The sequence below is a fragment of the Schistocerca piceifrons genome, chromosome 3, assembly GCF_021461385.2.
Source record: "Schistocerca piceifrons isolate TAMUIC-IGC-003096 chromosome 3, iqSchPice1.1, whole genome shotgun sequence".
Classification (NCBI taxonomy): domain Eukaryota; kingdom Metazoa; phylum Arthropoda; class Insecta; order Orthoptera; family Acrididae; genus Schistocerca; species Schistocerca piceifrons.
The window spans coordinates 738,224,680-738,249,570 of record NC_060140.1 but is presented as its reverse complement, the minus strand read 5'-3'; the positions used below and the strand labels follow the sequence as shown (position 1 = coordinate 738,249,570).

Below are 24,891 nucleotides of genomic sequence, written 5' to 3'. Positions count from 1 at the left end.
CCTTGAGGTGGGGCAGGAGGCAACTTTAAAATTTCAAATGGGAACCCCCATTTTTTTTATTGCAGAATCAGATTGTACATAAAAAACTACGTACACTTTGTCTTAAACATTTGTTTTGTTTTTTGGTAGTTGGCGCTGTTGTTCGAGAAAATCCATGTTCTCACTTTTGCGTGGAAAATGGTTACAGATAAATAAAAAATATTTATTTACTTCTTAAATTTTGATTCACTAAAATTAAAACTGTCCCTTTCCCCCCGTAGGGTGGGGTTTGAGAGAGAAGAATTTAGAGTTTTACAAATGTTGACCCAAATATTAATTTTTTCCACAGATTTGGATAGGTTTTGTTTGTTTTGTGGTCGTGAGGCCACACAACTTTTAACTATCAAACAAATCATCTGACTAACTAACTAACCAAACATCCTACTTTCTAACAAGTGAACTCATTAACTCACGGAGTAAACAAAGTCAAAGACTAACCCACTCGCTAACTAAAGATGAACGTATTCCTGCTTAAGATTTGGTAGTCTTGAAAAGAAACGATTAGTTTCGTTTTATTGTTTGTTATTTGCAAATACTTGCAAGAAAATGAATTTCGGGATGCTGGTTTCCAGTGCGCCCCTCGCCTCTCACTTTCGGCTTGCTTGTTGCCTGTAAATCCCTTGCATCTCACCGTTTTATGAAATCAAATGTTCAAAGAGACTACCTCCACCTTTGATGCATTTATTGACTCATGCTGTAAATCCCTGCACACATCTTGATAACATGTCTGGTGTAATTAGAGCGCAAGCATCTCTTATTCTTTGCAGCATGTTTTCGCGAGTGGTAGGCATTTCCTGATAAACGATATTTCTCAGATAACCCCATAAGAAAAAATCTGGTGAGGTAAGGTAAGGCAATCTGGCTGGACAATTCACAGGTCTGCCCTGCCGGTCCAGCAACCATGGTAAAGTCGATCTAGTACATCGCGTTCTACTAATGAATAATGCACTGGACAACCATCATGTTGAAACCACATGTTTGTCAAAGTTTGATGCTCAAGTCTTCAAGTAGATCTGGCAGTTCATTTTCAAGTAGGTTTCGATACTTGTTACCATTCAAATTACCATCGATAAAATATGGACCGATCAGTTTATCGCCAATTATACCACACCAAACATTAACTGACCAGGGTCGCTGATGGTTGACTTCTCGAATCCAGTGTGGGTTCTGTTCTCTCCGGTAATGCATGTTATGGCAATTAACTTCACCGTGGTTTGTGAATGTCGCCTCATCAGAGAAAAGTACTCTGGCAAAAAGTTCTGATTTGTTTGCATTCACTGAACTGCCCAGTGACAAAACATTAGACGGTTTTGGAAGTCATCGTCATGTAGATCCTGATGAATGGATACATGGTATGGATGAAATTTTTGGAGCTTTAGGATTTTCCAAACACTCGTGTGAAATTCCTGATTGCCTTGATATTTCCCTTGTGCTCACACGTGGATTATGAACCACAGCAGCTAGGACTGCCACTTGATTGTTTTCTCCACAAACAGTAGCTGCACGGGCTTTTTTTCTGGTTCACACTACCTTCTGCAGTAAATTGTTTAATAACTCAAACAAAGGAGGACCGTGATCATACTTGGCCAGGAAAATGCTGCACATAAAGCGAAACTGCATCGTCAAAATTTTTCCCACTTCCTCCATAAATTTACACCATCTCAATTTTTTCTTCCACAGAAAGATAATTCATAATGACATATACGCCACCTATTAATCTCAAGAGAGGAAAGATATGGGGTGTCGAGAAAGGCAGTATTAGAATTTCTGTGAGTGAGAAGCGGCTCGCTTGGCGTAATTCCGCCGCGCAATACTAACTCCATGTCAAGCGCGACTGGTAGTGAGCAACAGCCGCGAATGCAGTCACACAAGGTAATCAAACATAAGTCACCCAAAAGACAATTGTTATAAACAAAGTACTGCTGTCTGAATGCTCAGATGGGTAAAAGGTACACTGTGTTTATTACATTAATACTTAGAATTTCTGAAGCCCAGTCTTATTATGAGAAAGAGCGAATTTCTCGTCCCTGCGCTACCTATTGGCGACACTCTCAAACATCACGCTGCTCATCAGCAAGGGCTGCATAAGAGCCTTGATTATCGATCAGGGCTGAGTGGGATATTGATTAGTGTACATAATTCTAAAAATGTAAGTGACGTAACAGCCGTGATATTCCGAAATAAAATAAAGGTATGAACAATGTGATTTGTGAATGTCGTTTTCTACATTTTTCCACCCGAAACTAAATGACTCAAACTAAGCAAGCACACCAGTTGTGAGACGTCTCAGCAAACAAGAGTGATTACTCTGAATCTAATAAAAAATTAGGTTCATGAGTCAGTTTGTTTTTTAGTTAATGAGTTCACTTGTTAGTAAGTAGGAGTTTGGTTAGTTAATCAGCTAGTCAGATGATTTGTTTGATAATTAAAAGTTCTGTGGCCTCGTGAACACAAAACAAAAAAACTTATCCGAATCCGCGGAAAAAGTTAATATTTGGGTCAACATTTGTAAAACTCTTAATTCCTCTCTCTCAAACCCCACCCTATGGGGAGAGGGGGAGTTTTAGTTTCAGCGAATCAAAATTTACAAAGTAAAAATGAGAACATGGATTTTCTTGAATTGCAGCACCAACTGCCAAGAATCAAAACAAATGTTTAAGACAAAATGTATGTAGTTATTCTGCAATAAAAAGGTGGAGTTCCCATTTGAAATTTTAAAGTTGCCTCCCACCCCACCCCCAGGGGGCTGGGGTGGCAGTCTAATTTTAGCACCAGCAAATGTCCCCCCTCGAAAATAATCAACTTTGGATTCTACACATTTTTTCATGAGAAGCTTATTTTTTGAGTTATTCCGGTTTGTTAACTTAAAAATTACACTGTGTATATCAAGAACAGTAAGGGACCTAAGACTGAACCCTGTGGGACACCATTCTTGATACCTCCCCAGTTAGAGAACTCTGTTGGTTTTTTCAGACTATCTGTACTGTTAATTTCAGCCTTCTGCATTATTCCACTTAAGTATTAATTAAACCATGTGTGCACTGTCCCAGTCATACCACAATACTTAAGCTCATCTAGAAGAATCTCATGATTCACATCATCAAAAGCCTTTAAGAGATCACAAAATATGCCAATGGGTGATGTTTGGTTATTCAACGCATTTAATATTTGATCAGTGAAAGCATATATAGCATTTTCTGTTGAAAAGCATTTCTGAAAGCCAAATTGACATTTTGTTAGTACTTCATTTTTACGAATATGTGATGCTATTCTTGAATACATTACTTTTTCAAGAATTTTGGATAAAGCTGTCAGGAGTGAGATTGGGCGGTAGTTGTTAGCATCAAATCTACCACATTTTGTATACATTGGTTTAACAATAGCATATTTCAGTCTATCTGGATAAATGCCCTGTTTCAGTGAGCTACTACATATGTGGCTGAGAATACTACTTATTTGTTGGGAACAATCTTTTAGAGTACTCAGTTGGAACTGACATCGATTCCATGTGAGCTTTCACTTTTGAGTGAATTTATTATTTTCCTAATTCCAGTAGGAGACGTGGGTTGAATTTCAATTTTATCAAATTGCATAGATACTGCCTCTTCCATATAATGCCTTACATTTTCTAATGAATAGCGGGATCCTATTTTCTCTACAACACTTAAAAATGATTAGTAAAAATGTTTTCTACTTGTAACTTCTTGTTAAGAAACTTTTCATTGTGTTTGATAGAAATACAGTCGTCCTGTGCTCTAGGTTGCCCTGTTTCCATTTTCACAATATTCCAAATTGTTTTAATTTTATTGTGAGATGCGCTCAGACATAATACACATACTTCTGGACTTTTTAATAACTTTTTCTTAATACAGTGCTGTAGTTTTTATAATGTTTCACTGTTTCGGGATCATTACTCTTCCTAGCTATAAGATAAATTCCCTTTTCTGTTTACAAGATAGTAAGCCATAGCATTTAGATGGTTTCTTACAATTATATTTCACTGTTTTCTTAGGGAAACTGTTTTGAAATATAGTCACAAAGGTACCATGAAATTGGTAAAATTTTAAATCGGCATCATGTTAACTAAAATTTTGAATTGTTAAATTATTAATGGAACACACTATTTTGGAGGACTGTTTTGCATTACTGTATGGAGCTATATCATATACTGTAACTAGCTGTGCATCATGATCAGACTGACCATTCTTAACACGAAAAATTTTTATTTGATTAAATTTATCTTGGTATATGAAAACGTAATATATCAGTGTGCTGCTTTACTGCACCAGCCAAGTAGGAAAATCAATAACTGATGTCAAATTGAAAAAAAAAACAAGTACTACTTCAAGGTCAAGCTTTCTGTTGGACTCCTTCAGAAAATCTATGTTGAAATCCCCACAAACAATAATTTGCTTTCCTTTGTCTGACAGGTAGCACAACAAAGATTCCATTTTTTTCAAAAATAGTTGAGGACCTATACACGGCTACAATTATAAATGTGCCATTATTTAATAATTTTGTCATAATGCGAGGCCACAGTCATAATATATTTCTTTAAAGTCAGTACCGCCATTAGACTGTTATTTATTTACATTGTTACATTTACACTTACACAATCATGATTTCGGCTTCAAAGTACCATTATCAAGTATTTTAAGTGTTATAAATTGCCTAAGATGGCATACTGTCATATATACACTAATATTGTATTTTAATATGACAGTATGCCACCTTAGGCAATTTATAACACTTAAAACACTTGATAATGTCACTAATATTGTATTTTAATATGACAGTATGCCATCTTAGGCAATTTATAACACTTAAAACACTTGATAATGGCACTTTGAAGCCAAAATTATGATTGTTAAGTGTAAATGTAACGCTGTAAATAAACAAGTCTAATGGTGGTACTGACTTTAAAGAAAAAGTGCCATTATTTAGTTTAAGCTCACATGCACATGCTTCTATATGTTGCTCTATGCAAAAAATTTTAGTTTCCAAATTTTTCACACTGTGACTGATTTTAACATATATGGCAACTCCTCCTCTCTTCATAGTGTCTCTACTGAGCTGAAAGCTTATATCCACCTACATTTACCATTTCCTTACCTGTGACTATATGATGTTCAGACAGGCATAGTACATCTATTCCACCCTTAGTTTCTAAATCTTCTAAACAAACAAGAAGCTCATCTACTTTGTTTTTTAAACCCCTGATATTCTGATGCAATATATTAACATTATTTTTCACTGTTCTTTTATGTTAATCTTGTCATATTTTCACATCTCTAGTACCTGCCTGTCTGAACTTCTCATTAAGCTTAATTTTAATCAAAGTGGGATGGTTGGACATTGATCTTAGCCTAAAAAAGTACTCCCATGAGTTTGTGATGCCCCCCCCCCCCTCCTCCCTCCAAGATTTTGCTATCATCCCAGCCAGTTTGCCCTTCCCTTCCCTTCCCTTCCCTTCCCTGTTGAGATGCAGACCATGTCTTGTGAAGTCCCACCTACCAATACCATCAACAGGAACCCAACCTATGCCTGACAAAGTAGCCGCCCAGCAGCTGATCTAGCTCCATATTGACCCTCCTGGCAGAGGTGTTCAATTGGGGCCGGTCATACCGCATGAAAGCAGGAACTGAGCCAACATTTGTATTGTTCATTGCAGATGCTATGGTCACACTCAATATTGTAGCCCTGATCCCTATCAATACTGTTTCTCACTCCACCCACTACCACAACATGATCCTGCTTTGTAAAACCTCAGCACAATGATCCTACATCTTCTATCACTTGGCTAAGACATGCACTGGGGTTGAAATACATGTGACCTGGGACCTGTCACCTAATTTTTCCTGCAAAATCTGGCCCACACCTCTTCCATGGCTACTACCTAACAATAGAACTTTCCTTCTACTTTCTACTTTTATTGCAACAGTTGATTTCCTAGTGAAAGTCTGTTGAGTGCCGACTACACTTACATCTACTTGAGCCTCTTCCTTAGCTGACTGAGGTAGCAAGGCAAATCTGTTGTTTGTGCCAATGATGAAACTGTCTGATACTGCTCTCTTTCTGTGGCCCCTGTTTCTTGCTACAAACTGAGTAAGGTGGTGCAGTGGCTAGCACACTGGACTCGCACTCGGGAAGGCGACGGTTCAATCCCGCGTCTGGCCATCCTGATTTAGGTTTTCCATGATCTCCCTAAATCGCTCCAGGCAAATGCTGGGATGGTTCCTTTGAAAGGGCACGGCCGACTTCCATCCCCGTCCTTCCCTAATCCGATGAGACCGATGACTTCGCTGTCTGGTCTCCTCCCCCAAACAACCCAACCCTTGCTACAACTTCCCACCTGTCTTCACCCTCCTCCCCCCTTAACCTCATCAGTTCCTCCCTAGCACTATCCAGTTCAGCCTGAAGGGCTGCCACAACAGCTGCACAGAACCCCAGAACTGGCTTTTCGACGGCAGCTCAAACACTTCTCGCTCATGGTTGTTTACAATATTTTTTGCAAAATTTATCTAGGCAATATCAGTAATATTCTATTAACTACAGATCACAAAAGTCACTAAAGTTATGTGGAGCACTAATATACATGTGTACTATTAATATAGTAATGTAATGCAGTTAAACTAACGTTAAAAATCAAAACTTGTAGACCCTAAAAATTAGGCCTAAGATCGTGTATGTGCAATATGTACTTTACGTGTTTTGAAAGGAAATAAGATAGAACTTAAAACCTTTAATTCCCCAAGTAGATATGACACTACTAAATATATGTGTAATGAAAACAACCTAAATTCTTCACTTAATACTTCAAGAAAGATCGTAAATTTGTATGTCAACCTACGTCTAAAGTACGCAGAGATCGGCCCTTATGTGTGGATTTTTTATTTATTTATTTTTTTTCTTCAGGAAATACTTTGAAACGAGTGAAAACTTCAGTAGATAATATAAAACAGACTCTAATTAACTTAATTATGGTGTAATATTAACTTAATTGACAGTTATTATAGACTTATCTTCACAAGCTTAATATTCAAGCATGTGCGATCTGCACCAGTGCTGCCAACCACATGAAAAGTAATGTAAAGTTAATTTATTAATTCACTAAGAGTGGAGTGTAGTCTGACAAAGCTAACTGAATTAGATTAGGAAATAAGGTTTTATTAGTAGTAGATCACTTTTGCAGTTTGTGTTGCAAAATGACTGATGGCCAATTAGTGAGGATATAAAATGCAGACTGGCAATAGCAAGAAAATAAATTCAGAAATGAGAAATTTAACATCTAATATAAATTTAAATGTTAGCAAGTCTTTTCGGAGGATATTTGTCCAAAGTGAAGAAGTGTAATGTGTACGGTAAACAGTTCAAACAAACAGAGAACAGAATATTTTGATATGTGATACTTCAGAAGAATGCTGAATATTTCATGAGGAGATCAAGTAACTAGTGAACTGAATCGAATTGGTAAAAACGAAACCTACTAATAGAAGTGATTGGTTGTTAGTGCACTTCCTGACACATGAAGGAGTTGGTAATATATGGAAGTGTGCATAATAAAAAGTTTAGAGGGAGACCAAGGCTTGAATACAGTTAATATGTTGGAATAGTTATGCAGAGATGAAATGGCTTGGACAGGATATATTAGCATGAAGGGACCCACTTTTGCAGTGGGTTCCTCTCATCCTGGTGTGTAATGGCCTCACTTTCTTTTTAATCTTTCCCAATATTCATTCCTCTCTCTTCCGTAAGGACAAAACTATCAGTTCTGAAAAATAGGATAGTATATGTAATTTCATATTTGTCATTCAGCAGTATTAACATTTCATCTGAAGATAAGTATTAGCCAACAATTCTGTCTCATAACTTTATAAACTATCAAGGGTAGTGATTTCTGCCACTTGGAGATTTGGGAGCTAGGACTTACAAAGTTTGAGATCTATAATTGTTCCTTACTCTTCAGCCTTTCCTATCTTTACTTTTCTCATGAGAAAGGAAACAGATTTTGAAAGATATTGTATTTATCATTTTTCTTTTTCTGATTTTGGAGTCCTGTTCCTTATTTACCTTTAGTGCTGAAATGTCTTACTAATCTGTAGGATTGAGATCGCTGACAGATACGTAAACATCAGGTCTGAAATATATAATTGCAGAAGATACTTTACTTAATAGTCTGTCCTTGTTTATTGTACTTTTACTTTGAAGATTTTGACTGTGAGTTAAAGATATTCATAGACATGTGTTAATAATATCATAGAAATGGACTCTGATCAAGGCAACATTTCATTTTTCAGCTGGAAAGAGATGCATATGTTCAAGCTTTAGCACGATTTACACTCCTTACTGCCAATTCACCAATCACAGAGATGAAGGCAAAAAATATTGATACCATAAAGACCCTGATAACAGTTGCACATACTGATGGTGAGTATTCTAAGTGTTTTCTGCTACAGTTATGTAAATTGAATTGAGCCATTTGAAAACCATTGTTCGTGTCTGATCAGACATGACAGTATGGTGGTCTAAAAGTGCTCAGAAAGTTAAATATAATAACAGAGTTGGTAGAGATATTTAGATTGATTGATTGGTTGGTTATATATTCCATGGGTCACTTTGCATGACACATCATGATGATGGGCAATGAGTCAGTTGAGAGGGTATTAACGTAATTGATATTTAAATATGGCTGCAAGCTGACCATTTACAGATGAGTTCACATAATGGAAAAAGAGTTTGTTTTAATAATATGAGCCTGTAGTACTTTTGCACTAGATAATCAGTTAGTTTCTAAATAAAAATTATTCTCTGGATTAGAAGGGGTCGCTCACAAGGAACTTTTAAAGCTTACAGTCAAATTTAACTTTTTCCATTGAATAGGTGAACAAAGATTTTGTTTACAACATTATGCACTCCTTTTAAAGTAGTGTCAGTTTTAATGGAGGTAACTTTTTCTTCTGGTATCTTAGTTATGGGTGTCATTACTCATTAGGGATTGTAATGGATTATTTACTACAAATTTCATGAGAGAATATATACACTGTGATGCTGTATGTAAAATACCTAACAGCTTAAACATTTCAGGATTGAGCACCACACATTGTTCTTATGAATGCAATCTTAAAGTGGACAGCTATAATGGTGCAGCAACTGACTTGTGCTCAGTTTGCTTAGTGCAACTGTTATCTTCAGTCAACTGTTTCTGTAATAATTATTTGCACTTAAAATTTATGTGTAATCACGTGGTGAAAATATTGCGTATAAGATAGGTAGAAAAGAACAACCAAGTCAGAACTTGAATGTAGCATAGGTGATACTATTTACTTTTTGTTGTGTATTGAAGGTGAGAAACACCTCTACATAGGGACTTTCCTTGTAAGCATATCACACAAATTGTGATGCATATTTTTAAACAGTAAACAACTGAAAAATAGATCTGAATATATCACAATGGTTTCCAGCCACTGAACAATGTACAAGCTTATGGATACAGAAAAGTTTATGATCTTGGTCCTCAGTGATTTCTTATGTAAGTACGACACTTAGATTCACATAAACTTTTACGTATTTGGGACAAAAATGTTGTAATAATTTTTGTTATTGCTTTCAAATTTAAGAATAACGTACAATTAATATGTACTCATACTGATGACAGTGTAACTGAATTTTGGTTTCAGGCAATTATCTTGGTACCTCATGGCTGGACATAGTTAAATGTATATCTCAACTGGAACTAGCTCAGCTTGTTGGAACTGGAGTAAGGCCACAGTTCATATCTGGACCCAGAGCAAACCACACAGACTACCATCATTCTGATCCTTTGAAACTGAACCTAAGCTCTTTAGACCGTAAGTAAGACAAGTCAGATATTGTTATTCAAGAGAGCACTGTTGAAAGTTAGTACAATATGCAAAGTTCCAGTTGTGGTTTCATTAGTAGTAAAACTTTATATGATTGGAATGAGAGCAGATTCCTGAAATTCCATGCAAATCTATTAGCATTCCACATTTGAAATACAGAGATTGCTTCATTGGTATATTTTCAATTTAATTATTTAATAAGAGATTGTGATTCACTGCCATTAATTGAATGTGATTAACAAAATTTTGTAATTGTAGCCAGTAGATAGTATGTTTTATTAGAGAATTCTGTTCAGTATGTTAACTGTTGAAGGAAAGTAATACCTTGCGGAAAGTAGGGTTACTAAGAAACTTAGTAGGAAAGTCATGCAGAATCTGAGTCAAGGGAAATAGTTTAGCACAGTACACAGTATGAGAGCAAAATTTAGATTTTAGTGTTAACAGAATAGGTCTAAAATCAGAACAATATAATTGAGAGCTGGCCTGACTGCTATTTTTAGTATAAGGAAAGAGAAAATGAACTACAGAAAACTAGCAGCCACAAACACTCAAAAAGAAATAGCAGCCACAAAAATAAAAAAAGAGAATAAGTGTGACTACATAGGTGCAAATATGAAGGAACTGATAACATGAGGGAAAGAATATAATGGCAGGTTCGTAGTGTAGTTCATGCAGGAGCCAAATTTCCCCTTGCACAATCCTAAGGTGCTGGTACATGTGAAAACAACATAAATCTCTTACCTCAAACAGAGCATCAACGTCATGTCAGTTATGTTGCAGAGCATACAGCGAAATAGAATATTTTGTGTTATCAGTCACATCTCTGCGAGTGTCATTTATTCTCAGTAGCAGTCGACATATGAAGTTGAACAGTTGTTCATGTCAGGTAGTGACTGACTGTCACGGTCTCACGTGTTCCTTGATTGTTGATGAGAATGGGGTTTCCAGGTGGGAATAGGAGTAAGTAGAGAGAGGAGGGATTACATGACATGTTTGGCAGCCTGAGGTGTCATGTTAAAACAGATTAACCGTAGAACATGAAATCTGATTGAAGAGATGCACAGGATATGCCTAGAATGTTTCTGATAAGGGGAAAGTGACAGTGAGTTACTCTGCAAGGTGTTGAGGGAATTTTGGGGAATGACTTACTAAAATTATAACCTTTGAGATGAAAGTATTGATGGTTTTCTAGCAGAGATTTAATATGATGCACTTTAATGTTTCTGGAATGAGTCAGCAATATTGTGTCTGATTAAGATGGTATGGGAAATCACTTTGTGAACCATGTTGTTGGTCTGAGTGGAATAAGTAATGCAATTGTCAGAGAAGCAGATTTTTCAGTCAATATTGCTCATGCACAGACAGAGATTCAGACTAGTGTATATCTTTGAAGTGAAACAGTTTGTAGGCACACATATAATAAAATGGAAGATTCTCATGCAGACATCTACCTCATGTTTTCTCCTGGGCCCTCTTGATTTTCAGGTGCATTAGCCTGTTTACTTCAGACAGGTACTAATGCATTTTTCCTCATTTTCATTGATGATCAGTTGCAGAATTTGTATCTAAAGGAATATTACACTTTGTTTTTTTTCAGCAAGTGTGAAAGAATCAATAGGGGAAACAAGCTCCCAGAGTGTAGTTGTTGCTGTGGACAGAATATTCACTGGTTCAACAAGGCTTGATGGAGATGCAATTGTTGATTTCGTAAGAGCCTTATGTCAGGTGAGCATCTTGTCAAACTTATGCCTTTTATTTATTATTTGTGTGTGTGTGTGTGTGTGTGTGTGTGTGTGTGAGAGAGAGAGAGAGAGAGAGATCCTTTGTCAGGGATTTGATTATCTGTCTGATATGAGAGACATTCTACCTCAGATCCTTACCACTTCTCCTAAAGTAGTGTTCCGTTGTCCACCCAACCTCTACAACATCCTAGTCCAGTCATATACAGTGAAACCCCACTGTTACACTTTTCAAGGGACTTCAGAAAAATGGTGTAAAATGTGGGAAATAATGTTTTAAGCTGTAAAAGTTACATATAGGATACCCCCTTGCATTTTCACACTTTATGTATAATATATGTACATAAAAGGCTGCAAAAGACTTGTCAGGGACTTTTTTATTATCTAATGAAGGTTTATTATCTAATAAGAACTGCTGCTGTAACTGGAATTGATAACTGTCTGGGAAGTGCAAACGTTAGACCTAATTTCAAAAGTCGTAATCAGCCGGCCGCGGTGGCCGTGCGGTTCTAGGCGCTCCAGTCCGGAGCCGCGCTGCTGCTACGGTCGCAGGTTCGAATCCTGCCTAGGGCGTGGGTGTGTGTGATGTCCTTAGGTTAGTTAGGTTTAAGTAGTTCTAAGCTCTAGGGGACTGATGACCACAGCAGTTGAGTCCCATGGTGCTCAGAGCCAAAAGTCGTAATCGATGTTTTTGGAGAGCCTGCAGCTATCATTCATTATTTAAATAATGAAATACGGCACTAGCCACGTATTTTTTCATGCTTAATAGCGCATTTTGAGAATTTTTAATTTCAAACATTGTCATCAATGTTTTTGGAAAGCCTATAGCTGTCATTCATTATTTAAATAATGAAATACTGCACTAGTTACATATTTTTTCATGCTTAACGACGTGTTTCGAGAATTTTTTTCTCGTTGTCAAGTGCAAATATGTGCATAAGTATTTTGTGTGGTGTTTGAATATGTGTTATTCTGCCTCTCATGCACTGTAGTCGCCTTTTTGAGGTTATCAGGTGCTGTGCCTCCTCAGTTATGTAGAAAACGCCACACAGGCAGGCTATCACTCACACTGTGTAACATCACAAAAAATATCACGAAAATACTGCACCTGACAACAAGAATAAACTCTCGAAACATGTTTTGCTCAGCATGAAAAAAAATTCGTAACTGCCATTGCGTTTAAACTAAAAAGTATTTGAGCAATGCAAAGTGAATGACTGTCAACTAGCACCACATGAGGCCAAACGCCGAAACACGCTAAATATGATTGGACAAAGATGTCACAATGATCACAACAATCACGAAACTTCATTTGTGCAGTAGAGTGTTTGGAAATGGTTGTGAATGGGCATGATATCTTCGTTCGAACAAACCTAGTTACTCCTACCAGCCATCACGCCAAGTAGTGCTTGGCAGTGGCGGGAGATACGGCTCAAATTTTTCCAATTTTTGCACGTTTACCGGTTCACGTCTGCTGAGCGCCCTGGTGTCAAGACACTTAACTACGTAATATTTGTAAACGCTACTGTACAACCAACATCATGCCAGCATCATGTTTTTTCTCGACAAATATTTTTTCGTAATGCATATATTGTGGGGAAAATTGTAAATATGTTGACGCAAAACCGGGTGCAAATTAATATTGTGGTCATAGGAAATTTTACAGGAACGATGAAAAATGTTGTAAACGGCGGGAAAACGTTAATTCCGGTAACATAAAAGTGGGGTTATACTGTATCACTCCTAATCCCAACCCCTTGCCACAAGGATCATATCCCTGTGGAAGATCCAGGTGCAATACCAACCACCTATCCAACACTTCCTATTCCTGTCTTGTCACAGGGTTATCCTACCCCATCCGAGGCCGGGCCTCCTGTGAAAACAGCCATGTCAAATACCAGCTCTGCTGCAAACATTGCACATATTTTTTTGTTCGTATGACTACTAACCAGCTGTCCACCAGAAGGAATGGCCACAGCCAAACTGTGGCAAAGAGCAAATGGGGCCACTCTGTGGCACAACGTGCAGCTGAACATAAAGTTTATTTCAATGGTTGCTTCACAACGCGGGCCATGTGGATCCATCTCTCCACTGTCAGCTTTTCTGAACTACACAGATGGGAGATATTCTTACACCACATTTTCCACTCCCAAAATATACCAGTCTGAACCTATGGTAACCTACTGGCAACGTACCCTGGACTCAACAGATTGCGCCCCCTCTGACCTATCACCTCCACCCAATTCACATTCCTCACCTTCACTGTGCACTGCTCCCTGCCAATGTACCCACTGGTCTTTTCTCCTTCTGTACTCACGTTTTCCGCTCCCCATTTCACCCTCCCCCACAGACTCCCGAAGCTGCATGTGGCTGCCTCGTCCTGCTGCCATCTAATTCCTGCATGCTCCACCAGGTAGCAGTCTCTTCAATTGCTGCTTTTGTTCAATGTGACATTTGCATTCTGGCTACAGTGGCCAGAGATAGTGATTATGTGTACATGAGGTGGGTGTGTGTGTGTGTGTGTGTGTGTGTGTGTGTGTGTGTGTGTGTGTGTGTGTGTGTGTGTGTGTTTCCTTTTCTGATGAAGGCTTTGGCCGAAAGCAATGCTCAATGTGCAGCAGTGTTTTTGTTGTGCATGTCTGCAACTCAAGATGTAATCTTCACGATCAGTAGCAATCTATCCTTTTCGTGATATTGTTGATCCTTTCCTTTGAAAGAAATGGAAGCTATCTATAACTGTAAGCCAATCCAGACCTTATCATCTTTTCCACATACAAAAGCTCCACAACAGTGGTCGTGAATCATAGTGACTATATGGCTAAGGATCACCACCAACTTTCCGATACTGTGCGTGCAAACCTTATGACCCTTGATCCCACTCCAAAAATCCACTATAGATATCACTGTCTGAAGCAAAGACTTGTGTAGATCTGTGTCCATAAAAGTTTTCAGCCTGGTTTCAAGGTGCAATCCGGTGGATTTAATTGTTTCCTTCATCGCTGTCTGACGTACTTGTTTAATCATGTTCTTCAGAAGCTTGTTGGTTTCTTCATCAATTTTTTATTTATTTTCTTCCAACTTAGAATAGAGGTAGCAGTTGACCAATATCACACTTACCAACAATTAAAAAGAAGAAAGTGTCATTTTTGCTATGATTTGTTGTGCAAAAGTGTTGGGAAATGTGACATCTACGAATAAAACTGTTACCAGAACAAAGTTCATTGGAATTGGGGTATTTTCATTTGAAGTCACGTACAGGGTATCAGTTTTGTATGTGGGCAATGATCGGTCCTTGTGAGGCTATCAGTGGACCTCAGCCTTGACAGTTAAGTCGAGATCCATGTCAGTTACTAGTATTAGTGAACTACTGCCCTCAGATTTACAATATTTTTATATTGAACAGGGAAAATGGCAATTTTGAGACCTATCATAAAAACTGCCAATTTTGTGCTATGTCATTAAAACACTCAATTCTATCTTTTTCTTCATTTGTATGAATTTTTTATGCCCCTAACTATAGTACCTACATCATCAGCCAAAAGGACTAATTTGCTTAGTGTGTGTAGAATGGAAGGTCATTCATGCACCAAGACTGAACCCACTCTCTACCAGTGTGTTTGCAATCCTGCTAGTGATAACAAATGTAATGGGAGACACAAAACTCTGTACAACTATTTGCCAACAGTACTGTGATGAAAATCTACTGTCAGGGGAAGACCCCAAGGAGTGGTATTGACTTCAGAAACCGTCTATACGGTGATGTTGCTTAGGGTCCCAGGTATCGTACCCAGCAGCCATTCATCAAACTGGGCTCTCAGTTGCAAGTAAGCAATGAAAAAGAATTACACAGATGCTCTAGAGTCTTAAAAATAATAGTGTTAAGAGTGCTGCTGTGTAGCCTTGTGATTAAGATACATTTTTGACATGCTGAAGGTTTAGAGTTCAAATCCAGTCAGGTGCATTGAATTTTCTTATTTTTTATTTTGTATTAGAAGACTTTAATCATTATTTTTATTCATCTAATTGATTTAAATTTAATTTTTTATTTCTAATCCTTTTCCAGATCATTTTCTTCATCTGCTTGGCATTTTTGTTTGCTCTCATTTTTTCTTCATATTAACCTTTTCTTATGAACTACCATAATATGTAAGCTTTTGGAAATGCTGATATATTGATTAAAAAACAAATCTTTTTATATTTGCTATGCAGTGGTGTCAAACATATATATTTTTTGTTACAGTATATGCTTTTTTTATAACAATCATTTTACAAACATTTAAAACATAAATTCTTATTGCCCTATGGATAGAAAAATGCAGATGAAGATTTAAATGAAAGAAGGAACTATAAATAAAAAGAAACTGAATCAAAATGAGGAATAGAAATACTGATTGCAATAACATAGACAGAAATTTAAAATGATGAAACAGAAAACAGTGACTCAAAGTTTATACATAAAATTAATTACAACGATGAAATTAAAATCATATGTGCAAAGATTCCAAATTAAAAAAGAATAATAGAAAGACAAAATGAGAGTAACACAAAAAGTTAACACAGTTATTAAAATGATGTGGCAAAGGATTAGAAATAAAAAAAAATACATTTTAATCAATTAAGTGACACTTAAGCAATATTCTAGAACTGGTCACATGAGTGATTTATAAACAATCTCATTTGTAAGAAGGCATTTAGCTAAGTTCCATAGGATGTTTTATCATGCCCACCACTAACAAAACTGTAATTTTCCCAATTAATTGTTGGATGAATCTCCACCAGTGATTATGCTATGATTGGGGAACTTACATACAAGTGAAATGAGGTTTCCTCTAAAGTTTTCAGTTACATCAGGAGATGAGTTTGGTGGATGATAGAAGGATCCAGTTATCATTTTAGGCCCACCGCTGATACTGAGTCCTGCCCAAACAATCTCACATATAGCTTCAATTTCTACCTTGAAGGATTTGAGTTACTTGTCTACTGCAACAAATACAACACCTCCACTTCCAATTTTCCATTTGCCTATCCTTTCGATATACACTTAAATTTTCACTAAAAATCTCAGTGCTGTTAGTTTCAGATTTCACACAGCTTTCTGTACCTAGTACTATGTGAGCTTCACTGCTTTTCATGAGCGCTTCCATCTCCGGCACTTTTTTCTGAATGCTTGAGCAGTTCCATTATGATTTTAATACTCTCACCAGTGGGAAGTGTTTCTTAAGACCTGACACTGATACTTCGGGGTTTCCTACAGCTGACAGTATTTGGATTGGATGGCGAGTCACCTAATGTAAAAAAAAAAAAACCTTGTGTGCACCCTGCATACAGTTAGCTACCTGAGTAGCTGTGTCTGATGTGTGGTGCACACCTGACCCATTTAGGAGGACCCTACACATCTCAACCCTATGGTGCAAGTCCAGGAAGTCTCAGCTTAACTTGTTACATAACTTTCAAAGTCTCTGGGTCAGCCCTTCCATTCGACTCGGAACCAAAGGACCACGATCAGTTCTGGGGACAACTCCATGCAAAAGGATGGTCTTCTCAACCTTTTCTGCCAGTCACTGGAATGACCCAAGATGACAGGCATCATTTGTTCCAATGTGTGCCACAGTCTGCAGTTGGTTGCACCCTGTTCTGTCAATGGCTACTGGAATAGCCTCTTCAACATATTGTATGAGGCTCCCAGGCATACTAGCGCACCTGATATCCTTTCCCGTTCCTTGCTGCCATTTCCATAATGAATACCATCATTCACCTTATATTTGAACTGCTGACGATTAATAGACCCTTACCCTTTAGGATTTGCCACCTCCTGACACCGGACAAAACAGGTGAAGTGATTTCCACTGGCTCAGTTTCAGCAAAAGACAGGATCTCAAACTTGTTGGTTAGGGGGACCGGTAGAACACCCTGAGTTTTCCCTGGTCACTGTCCATCCTGTACAGAGCACCTAGATCTATCATTGACATGCTACTCGCAGTGAAGTGGACAAATAATGACAGAACCTCTACTTTCTGGAGAGGATAGTACTTGAGGTACCTCTAGTACAGATATCACAGGTACACGACTCTCAGTAGGTCTTCCAGCACACCGATTCACTGCAGCTGCGAATCATTTGACAGTAGCAGATGGTGGTTTTTGTCATAAATATTATAAGAATTATATATAAAAACAAAGATGAGGTGACTTACCGAACAAAAGCGCTGGCAGGTCGATAGACACACAAACAAACACAAACACACACACAAAATTCAAGCTTTCGCAACAAACTGTTGCCTCATCAGGAAAGAGGTAAGGAGAGGGGAAGACGAAAGGAAGTGGGTTTTAAAGGAGAGGGTAAGGAGTCATTCCAATCCCGGGAGCAGAAAGACTTACCTTAGGGGGAAAAAAGGACAGGTATACACTCGCACACACGCACATATCCATCCACCCTGCATACAGTTAGCTACCTGAGTAGCTGTGTCTGATGTGTGGTGCACACCTGACCCATTTAGGAGGACCCTACACATCTCAACCCTATGGTGGATGGATATGTGCGTGTGTGCGAGTGTATACCTGTCCTTTTTTCCCCCTAAGGTAAGTCTTTCCGCTCCCGGGATTGGAATGACTCCTTACCCTCTCCTTTAAAACCCACTTCCTTTCGTCTTCCCCTCTCCTTACCTCTTTCCTGATGAGGCAACAGTTTGTTGCGAAAGCTTGAATTTTGTGTGTGTGTTTGTGTTTGTTTGTGTGTCTATCGACCTGCCAGCGCTTTTGTTCGGTAAGTCACCTCATCTTTGTTTTTATATATAATTTTTCCCACGTGGAATGTTTCCTTCCATTATATTGATATTATAAGAATTGTTATTGATGAAATGTCATTATAAACTGCATCTCTAGCTAATTTTCTTACCTATGCCTAACTTATTCTTCTGTAAAATTGCAGAGGGTTATACCCTTCTAAGGCATAACAGGAATAACAGATAAGGAAGATCGTCATCTCCCTTCATGTGTCGGTCAAACCTACTGGTAACAAATCTAGCAGCACACTTCTGAATTACTTCAATATCTTCCTTTAATCCCACCTGGTGGAGATCCCAAACCCTCAAGCAGTGTTCAAGAATGGGCTGCATAAATTTTCAGTGCCTGTTATTTTTTTATAGATCAGTTACACTTTCCTAGAACCCTATAACTGACCATGCATGCTTATTTTATTTCATATTGGTTTGCTTTGTTATATCGGGATATTTAATTGACGTGACTGTGTTAGGCAGCATATTTCCAATACTGTATTAGAACATTACAGGATTGTTTTTCCTACTCATCCTCGTTAATTTACAGTGTTCCACAGTAAGAGTGAGTTTATCTATTGTTATTTGTGTGATTACTTCACCTCAGCTTAGTAGTATTGTACAGAATTGTTCTAAAACTAACCATCTCAAGTTTGGCTATGCTTAACTCCTGTGTTCTAATATGATGAGTTCCTCGGAGATGAAAGTGCCACAAGACATGTAACTGTAATGCATATTGGTGTTAGTGTTTTCTCAAAAATTGTTTCTGTAGCTTGGAAGTCAACGTAAACAGAACACACACTACTGTACCAACTGTTTTTCATTTAAAAGTCAGTAAAATTAAAAACCATACTGTACTCGATACAAGCCAAAGTGATTACAGGTAAATGTAATTACAGATACCTAACATTTGTATACTTTTAGATCTAAATGTTAAATATTTTCGGAATAGAAATTGCTGGAATAATTTGATATGAAGGCTTACATTTTTAAACAGCATTGGATATGAAGAATTAATAATGAAATATAATCACTACCAGACTCTTCAGGAAGCAGGTTATTTCCCACTATCGACCCATAGAATGTTATCAGTCAGTGTTGTATCTTTATGTAAGACATTTGCTGTTACAGGTTTCATTAGATGAGTTGGCACATCCATCACATCCACGTATGTTCAGCCTTCAGAAGATAGTGGAGATTTCGTATTATAACATGGGGCGCATAAGACTGCAGTGGTCTCGAATATGGCAAGTACTAGGTGACCACTTCAATAAAGTTGGATGCAGTCCAAGTGAAGACATTGCATTCTTTGCTGTGGATTCACTGCGCCAGCTGTCAATGAAGTTCATTGAAAAAGGAGAATTTGCGAACTTTAGATTTCAGAAAGACTTTCTGCGACCATTTGAACACATCATGAAGAAAAACAGGTATTCACTGCTTTTATTTTTATTTGTACATCTTAAGTTTCAATGCAGTTTTTTGTATTTGTCACTATTGGTCCCTGAAAAGGAAATTTTACTTTGCAGTATAGATCTTAATTTACAGGAAAGATGCTAGATGTTTTTCGCTTCAACAGAATAGTTCGCAATGTTGATTAATTCATATCATAACCACTATTATATACAAATTATGGTAGTTTATCAGTGGAATGAAAAAGCGGAGAGACTCAGTTGCTCTTGAAATTCACTCCAAGTCAATGAAAAAAGCAGTGAAATAAAACAGTGGATAAAAATACCATAGATGGAACTAGGAGAAAGAGTTTATTTTGTTGTCCTAATTTGAGAGTGGTCTTAATAGCTGTAAAATCAATGCTTGTTTCCTAATGTCGCTGAAAAGGCGTGTACACACAAAGTTTGCAACATGTTTCCAACAATATCTGCAACTGTTTTTCCAGCTACTCTGTGGTGAGTGCAGATTCCACCCTCACATTCACTGCACTCAAAGTAGACGATGACAGAATTGTTATAAGAGAGATATTGCTTGCTTTAAAATTGAAATTGGATGTAAATATACAAATCTCTGAATGGATGTGACATTGCCAAAACATGATAAGTAACAAGTTGTAAAGCAGTAAACTGATTTTCTGTAGCCTGTCTCTTCCACATTAGCACGTCAGTCTCTTGCCATGAATTTCAAAATCTTTTCAGTCTCTGATGATGATGATTGCTTAAAATAATGTACTCAACATCACAATTCATGAGTTTTATTAGCCTCACAGCTATACTGTTTGGATGATGACCATTTTCCCTGCTTTGTGGAAGTGTTAGCGAGTATACAGTCAGGTTGGCACTTGAATATAAGTAACATTTCAGTGGCGGAATTACTCGTACGAATTGCAAAATTATTGAAAAACAGATTAATGGAGCACTCTCCAATAATCAGTGGTAGTTCTAATGAGTCATTAAAACAAGCAGTTAAGTGTGTCACAAAACATTGGCCGTATTTTTATAAAACATTGCATTTTATATTCAGCACTGGCTTCTTGAAATCTTTTCAATAATAAGTAAACTGCAATAGTTCAGTTAGTTCATTCATTAATTAAAAGTCACCACACTCAACAGCAGCTCCTTCGAATGACAATTACAGTTAAAGACCCTTTCAAACTGTTGCATTTTGAGTGACATTCAACTATTTAAAGACTAGCATATGAGCAATTTAAGAAACTACCTGATTATTTGAAAACAACTAGGTTAAATTTTGATATTCAAGGGAGAACATAAGTATTGATAAAATTTTGTTTTGCAAAAAATGTGGTAATCTAGAAGTTTATAAGAGTTTATGGAATAATTTTATGCATCTGCATTGGGAACATAAGTGCAAGCATCATATCAAAAATTATTGTAAATTATGCAAAATTTTTAATTAATGACTCAATCAATCAATCACATATGCCGTCTGGTGCATTAAAATCAGGTTAACAAAATGGCCATGGTGAAGCTCATAAATTAACAAATACTGGGCCAAAATCAGATTATGACATCCTAGTGAAGCTATAGAAGCCAGTGTAGTCTTTCATATTCAGCTCCCATAGCAGATAATTCATGTCTGGTCTTCTGTAGTATATTTTCATGTACTGATGATAACTACTGCACTTGCCTTTCCATTTGGTTAAATCTTTGAGTATTAATGGAGGAGTACCACAAAACAATATAGTGTCCTCATTTCTAGACATAAATTATCATAAAATGCAATTACACTGTGAGAAATGGTTTCCACCAGTGTGGGTAAAGACTTGCAACAAAAAACTCGTTTGGAATCGTGTTATGTTCAGCACAGGAGACATTTGCATCACAGGCATGTTACCAATGGCAGTGTGTTTGTGGCCTAAGTACCTGCTGTATGGTAGCTTCCCCTACCTACATTATTGGCATTCTGTTAGCATAGATTCATTTTTTAAATCTTAATTCCACCATCTTTGTTTAAATTTCTATTAGTTTTTTGTGCCATGTGATGGGACAATATGGACAGCACAATAACTACTTCATAGTGCAACCACATTGTTAATATTTAATTTACTAAGTACTATTTATGGCTGTTCTGTTTCCCCATTGCCCTTTAGCAATCATAATTGTGTGTGGTAGTGTCAGCGTGTTTGTAATAGCTAGGACCTGGTTGCAACACTGAATGTCTGTGATGACTGAACTGATTTCTCAGTCAACTGATTTGCATTTGCCTGCTCTCATTTTTAATGTGTAAGAGACTGGTATTGAAAAGTCATCTAATGGCCTAATAAAGATACCTACATGTTAACCTGCTGTATTCTTTCTTCCCCCCCCCCCCCCCCCTCCCGTTTCTTGTTGCTAATGAATATTGTCATTGGTCAACCTGCGTAAATGCGGTCTAATGCTGTAGTATAGTACACTCACAGTTATAGTATTTTCTCCATCACCACATCGTCAATAATAATAATAATTTGTCAGGTCTTTTTTGTATATGCTACATTATCACCATCAAAGATTTACAATGATATTCTTTGATAGTTTTAGTGGACATCAATTTTTTGCAGTAATGCATCAATTATGTTATTGCAGTAATGCATCAAACATGTTAAAAATACTCTCTCTCTCTCTCTCTCTCTCTCTCTCTCTCTCTCTCTCTCTCTTTCTTTGCTTCCACTCTTATCTTTTCCTTTTTCCCCCTCCACCCTTAGTTTCTAATTGTACACTACTGGTCATTAAAATTGCTACACCACGAAGATGACGTGCTACAGATGCGAAATTTAACCAAAAGGAAGAAGATGCTGTGATATGCAAATGATTAGTTTTTCAGAGCATTCACACAAGGTTGGCACCGGTGGCGACGCCTACTACGTGCTGACATGAGGAAAGTTTCCAACCAATTTCTCATACACAAACAGCAGTTGACCGGCATTGCCTGGTGAAACGCTATTGTGATGCCTCGTGTAAGGAGGAGGAATGTGTACCATCACATTTCCGACTTTGATAAAGGTCGGATTGTAGCCTATCACGATTCCGGTTTATCGTATCGCGACATTGCTGCTCGCGTTGGGTGATATACAATGACTGTTAGCAGAATATGGAATCAGTAGGTTCAGGAGGGTAATACGGAATGCCGTGCTGGATCCCAACGGCCTCGTATCACTAGCAGTCGAGATGACAGGCGTCTTATCCGCATGGCTGTAATGGATCGTGCAGCCATGTCTCGATCCCTGAGTCAACAGATGGGTACATTTGCAAGACATCAACCATCTGCACGAGCAGTTCGATAACGTTTGCAGCAGCATGGACTATCAGCTCGGAGACCATGGCTGCGGTTACCCTTGACGCTGCATCACAGGCAGGAGTGCCTGCAATGGTGTACTCAATGACAAACCTGGGTGCACGAATGGCAAAACGTCATTTTTTCGGATGAATCCAGGTTCTGTTTACAGCATCACGATGGTCGCATCCGTGTTTGGCGACATCGCGGTGAACCCACATTGGAAGCATGTATTCGTCATCGCCATATTGACGTATCACCTAGCGTGGTGGTATGGGGTGCCATTGGTTACACTTCTCTGTCACCTCTTGTTCGCATTGACAGCACTTTGAACAGTGGTCGTTACATTTCAGATGTGTTATGACCCATGGCTCTACCCTTCATTCGATCCCTGTGAAACCTTACATTTCAGCAGGATAATGCACGACTGCATGTTGCAGGTCGTGTACGGGCCTTTATGAATACAGAAAATCAGATGTGCCAACTCTCCCGATTTAAGCGGGAGACTCCCGATTTTCCCTTCTTTCTCACGATCTCCCGACCATGAAGACTGATCTCCCGATTTTCAGAGCAGTTTCAGTACTTTCCTTACTATTTGAAAATGCTGCGCCTTCGGTATATTGGTGGATGACAAGATGTGGCTGCTACTTGTGTACATTAACTTGGAAGATTCGTGTGGTGGCTGTCTGGAGCGGAAGTAGGCGTAGCTCGCACTTCATATCTACAAGGAAGTAACGAACTTATCGCTGGCAGTGTTCGGAGACGAGTGAATATCTTTCAACTAGTGCCAATTTCCTCCACTTCTGGTAGCACCAGCACAATCGTAAAGTTATTGTGGACAAGAAGTAGTCGATAGTCATTCCAAGCGAAGTGATTAGCATTGTTGTGTCTACAAGGCAGTGTTGCCAAGTTGGGGGATTTTCCCCTAAATTTAGGGGGAATTAAGCTGCCTAGGGGGAAGTTAGAGGGATAAATGTTTGGCGAAAATATTTAGGGTTACTACTCTCCCCTTCCCGCTCCTCCGCGCTCGACAGTTTCATTGTTGACTCCCCTTTACAGTGCGCCAGGGTTGGCATCGCTGCTACAAGACCATTGTATAGAATGTAGGACCATTGTGTTCTCGGTTCTGCTGCGGGATTTGTTTGCTCTGTAGTAGTTGTTGCCTGTGTATTTTGGAGGTGTTGATTATTTTTCATGCAGAATGGCGAAGACATACGATGCAGTGTTATTACGCACTTGCAGTCGAATCCATTCGCTATTGCTGCCGATGGTAGTAATAAAACAGACTTTGTCATATCCTATTATCGCATAGTTCTTCAGCCTCGAACTCGATGAAATTCAAAATTGCCTACTCTCTGTGCCTAATTTAAAAGGGGATGCCACTGGAGCTAATATTGCTGATGTTCTACTTTCAACTTTATGGGAACTCCGTATTCCATTAAAAAACTGTCTGGCTTTTTGTGCTGATAATGCTTCTGTAATGGTAGTGCTAAAAAAGGATGTGGCAGGAAGTTTGAAGCAAGAAATTGCTAACTTAATCATTGTAGGCTGTTCTTGTCACCTAATTAATCTTGCTGTTGAGAAGGGGGCAGCATGTTTGCCTTTAATGTTGATGAAAATATTATTGACATATTTTATTCTTTGGAAAGGAGTGCAAAGTGGAAAGAAAAATTTAGAAAGTTTCAAACTTCACATGACACAGAAATGAGGAAAATTCTGAAACGTGCCTTCACGATGGTTATCGTTGAAAAGATGTTTAGATAG

The 24,891-nt window shown here is 38.0% G+C and overlaps 1 protein-coding gene across 1 annotated transcript in view; it reads left to right on the top strand.

The window, feature by feature from the left end:
* LOC124790164 (brefeldin A-inhibited guanine nucleotide-exchange protein 1) overlaps positions 1-24,891 on the top strand; it is a 281,977-nt gene that overhangs the window by 192,182 nt on the left and 64,904 nt on the right. The window contains exons 17-20 of the mRNA XM_047257760.1: positions 8,337-8,466; positions 9,717-9,887; positions 11,497-11,624; positions 19,540-19,835. Of these exons, the coding sequence (XP_047113716.1) occupies positions 8,337-8,466; positions 9,717-9,887; positions 11,497-11,624; positions 19,540-19,835 (725 nt within the window). The remainder of the gene's footprint in view (positions 1-8,336; positions 8,467-9,716; positions 9,888-11,496; positions 11,625-19,539; positions 19,836-24,891) is intronic.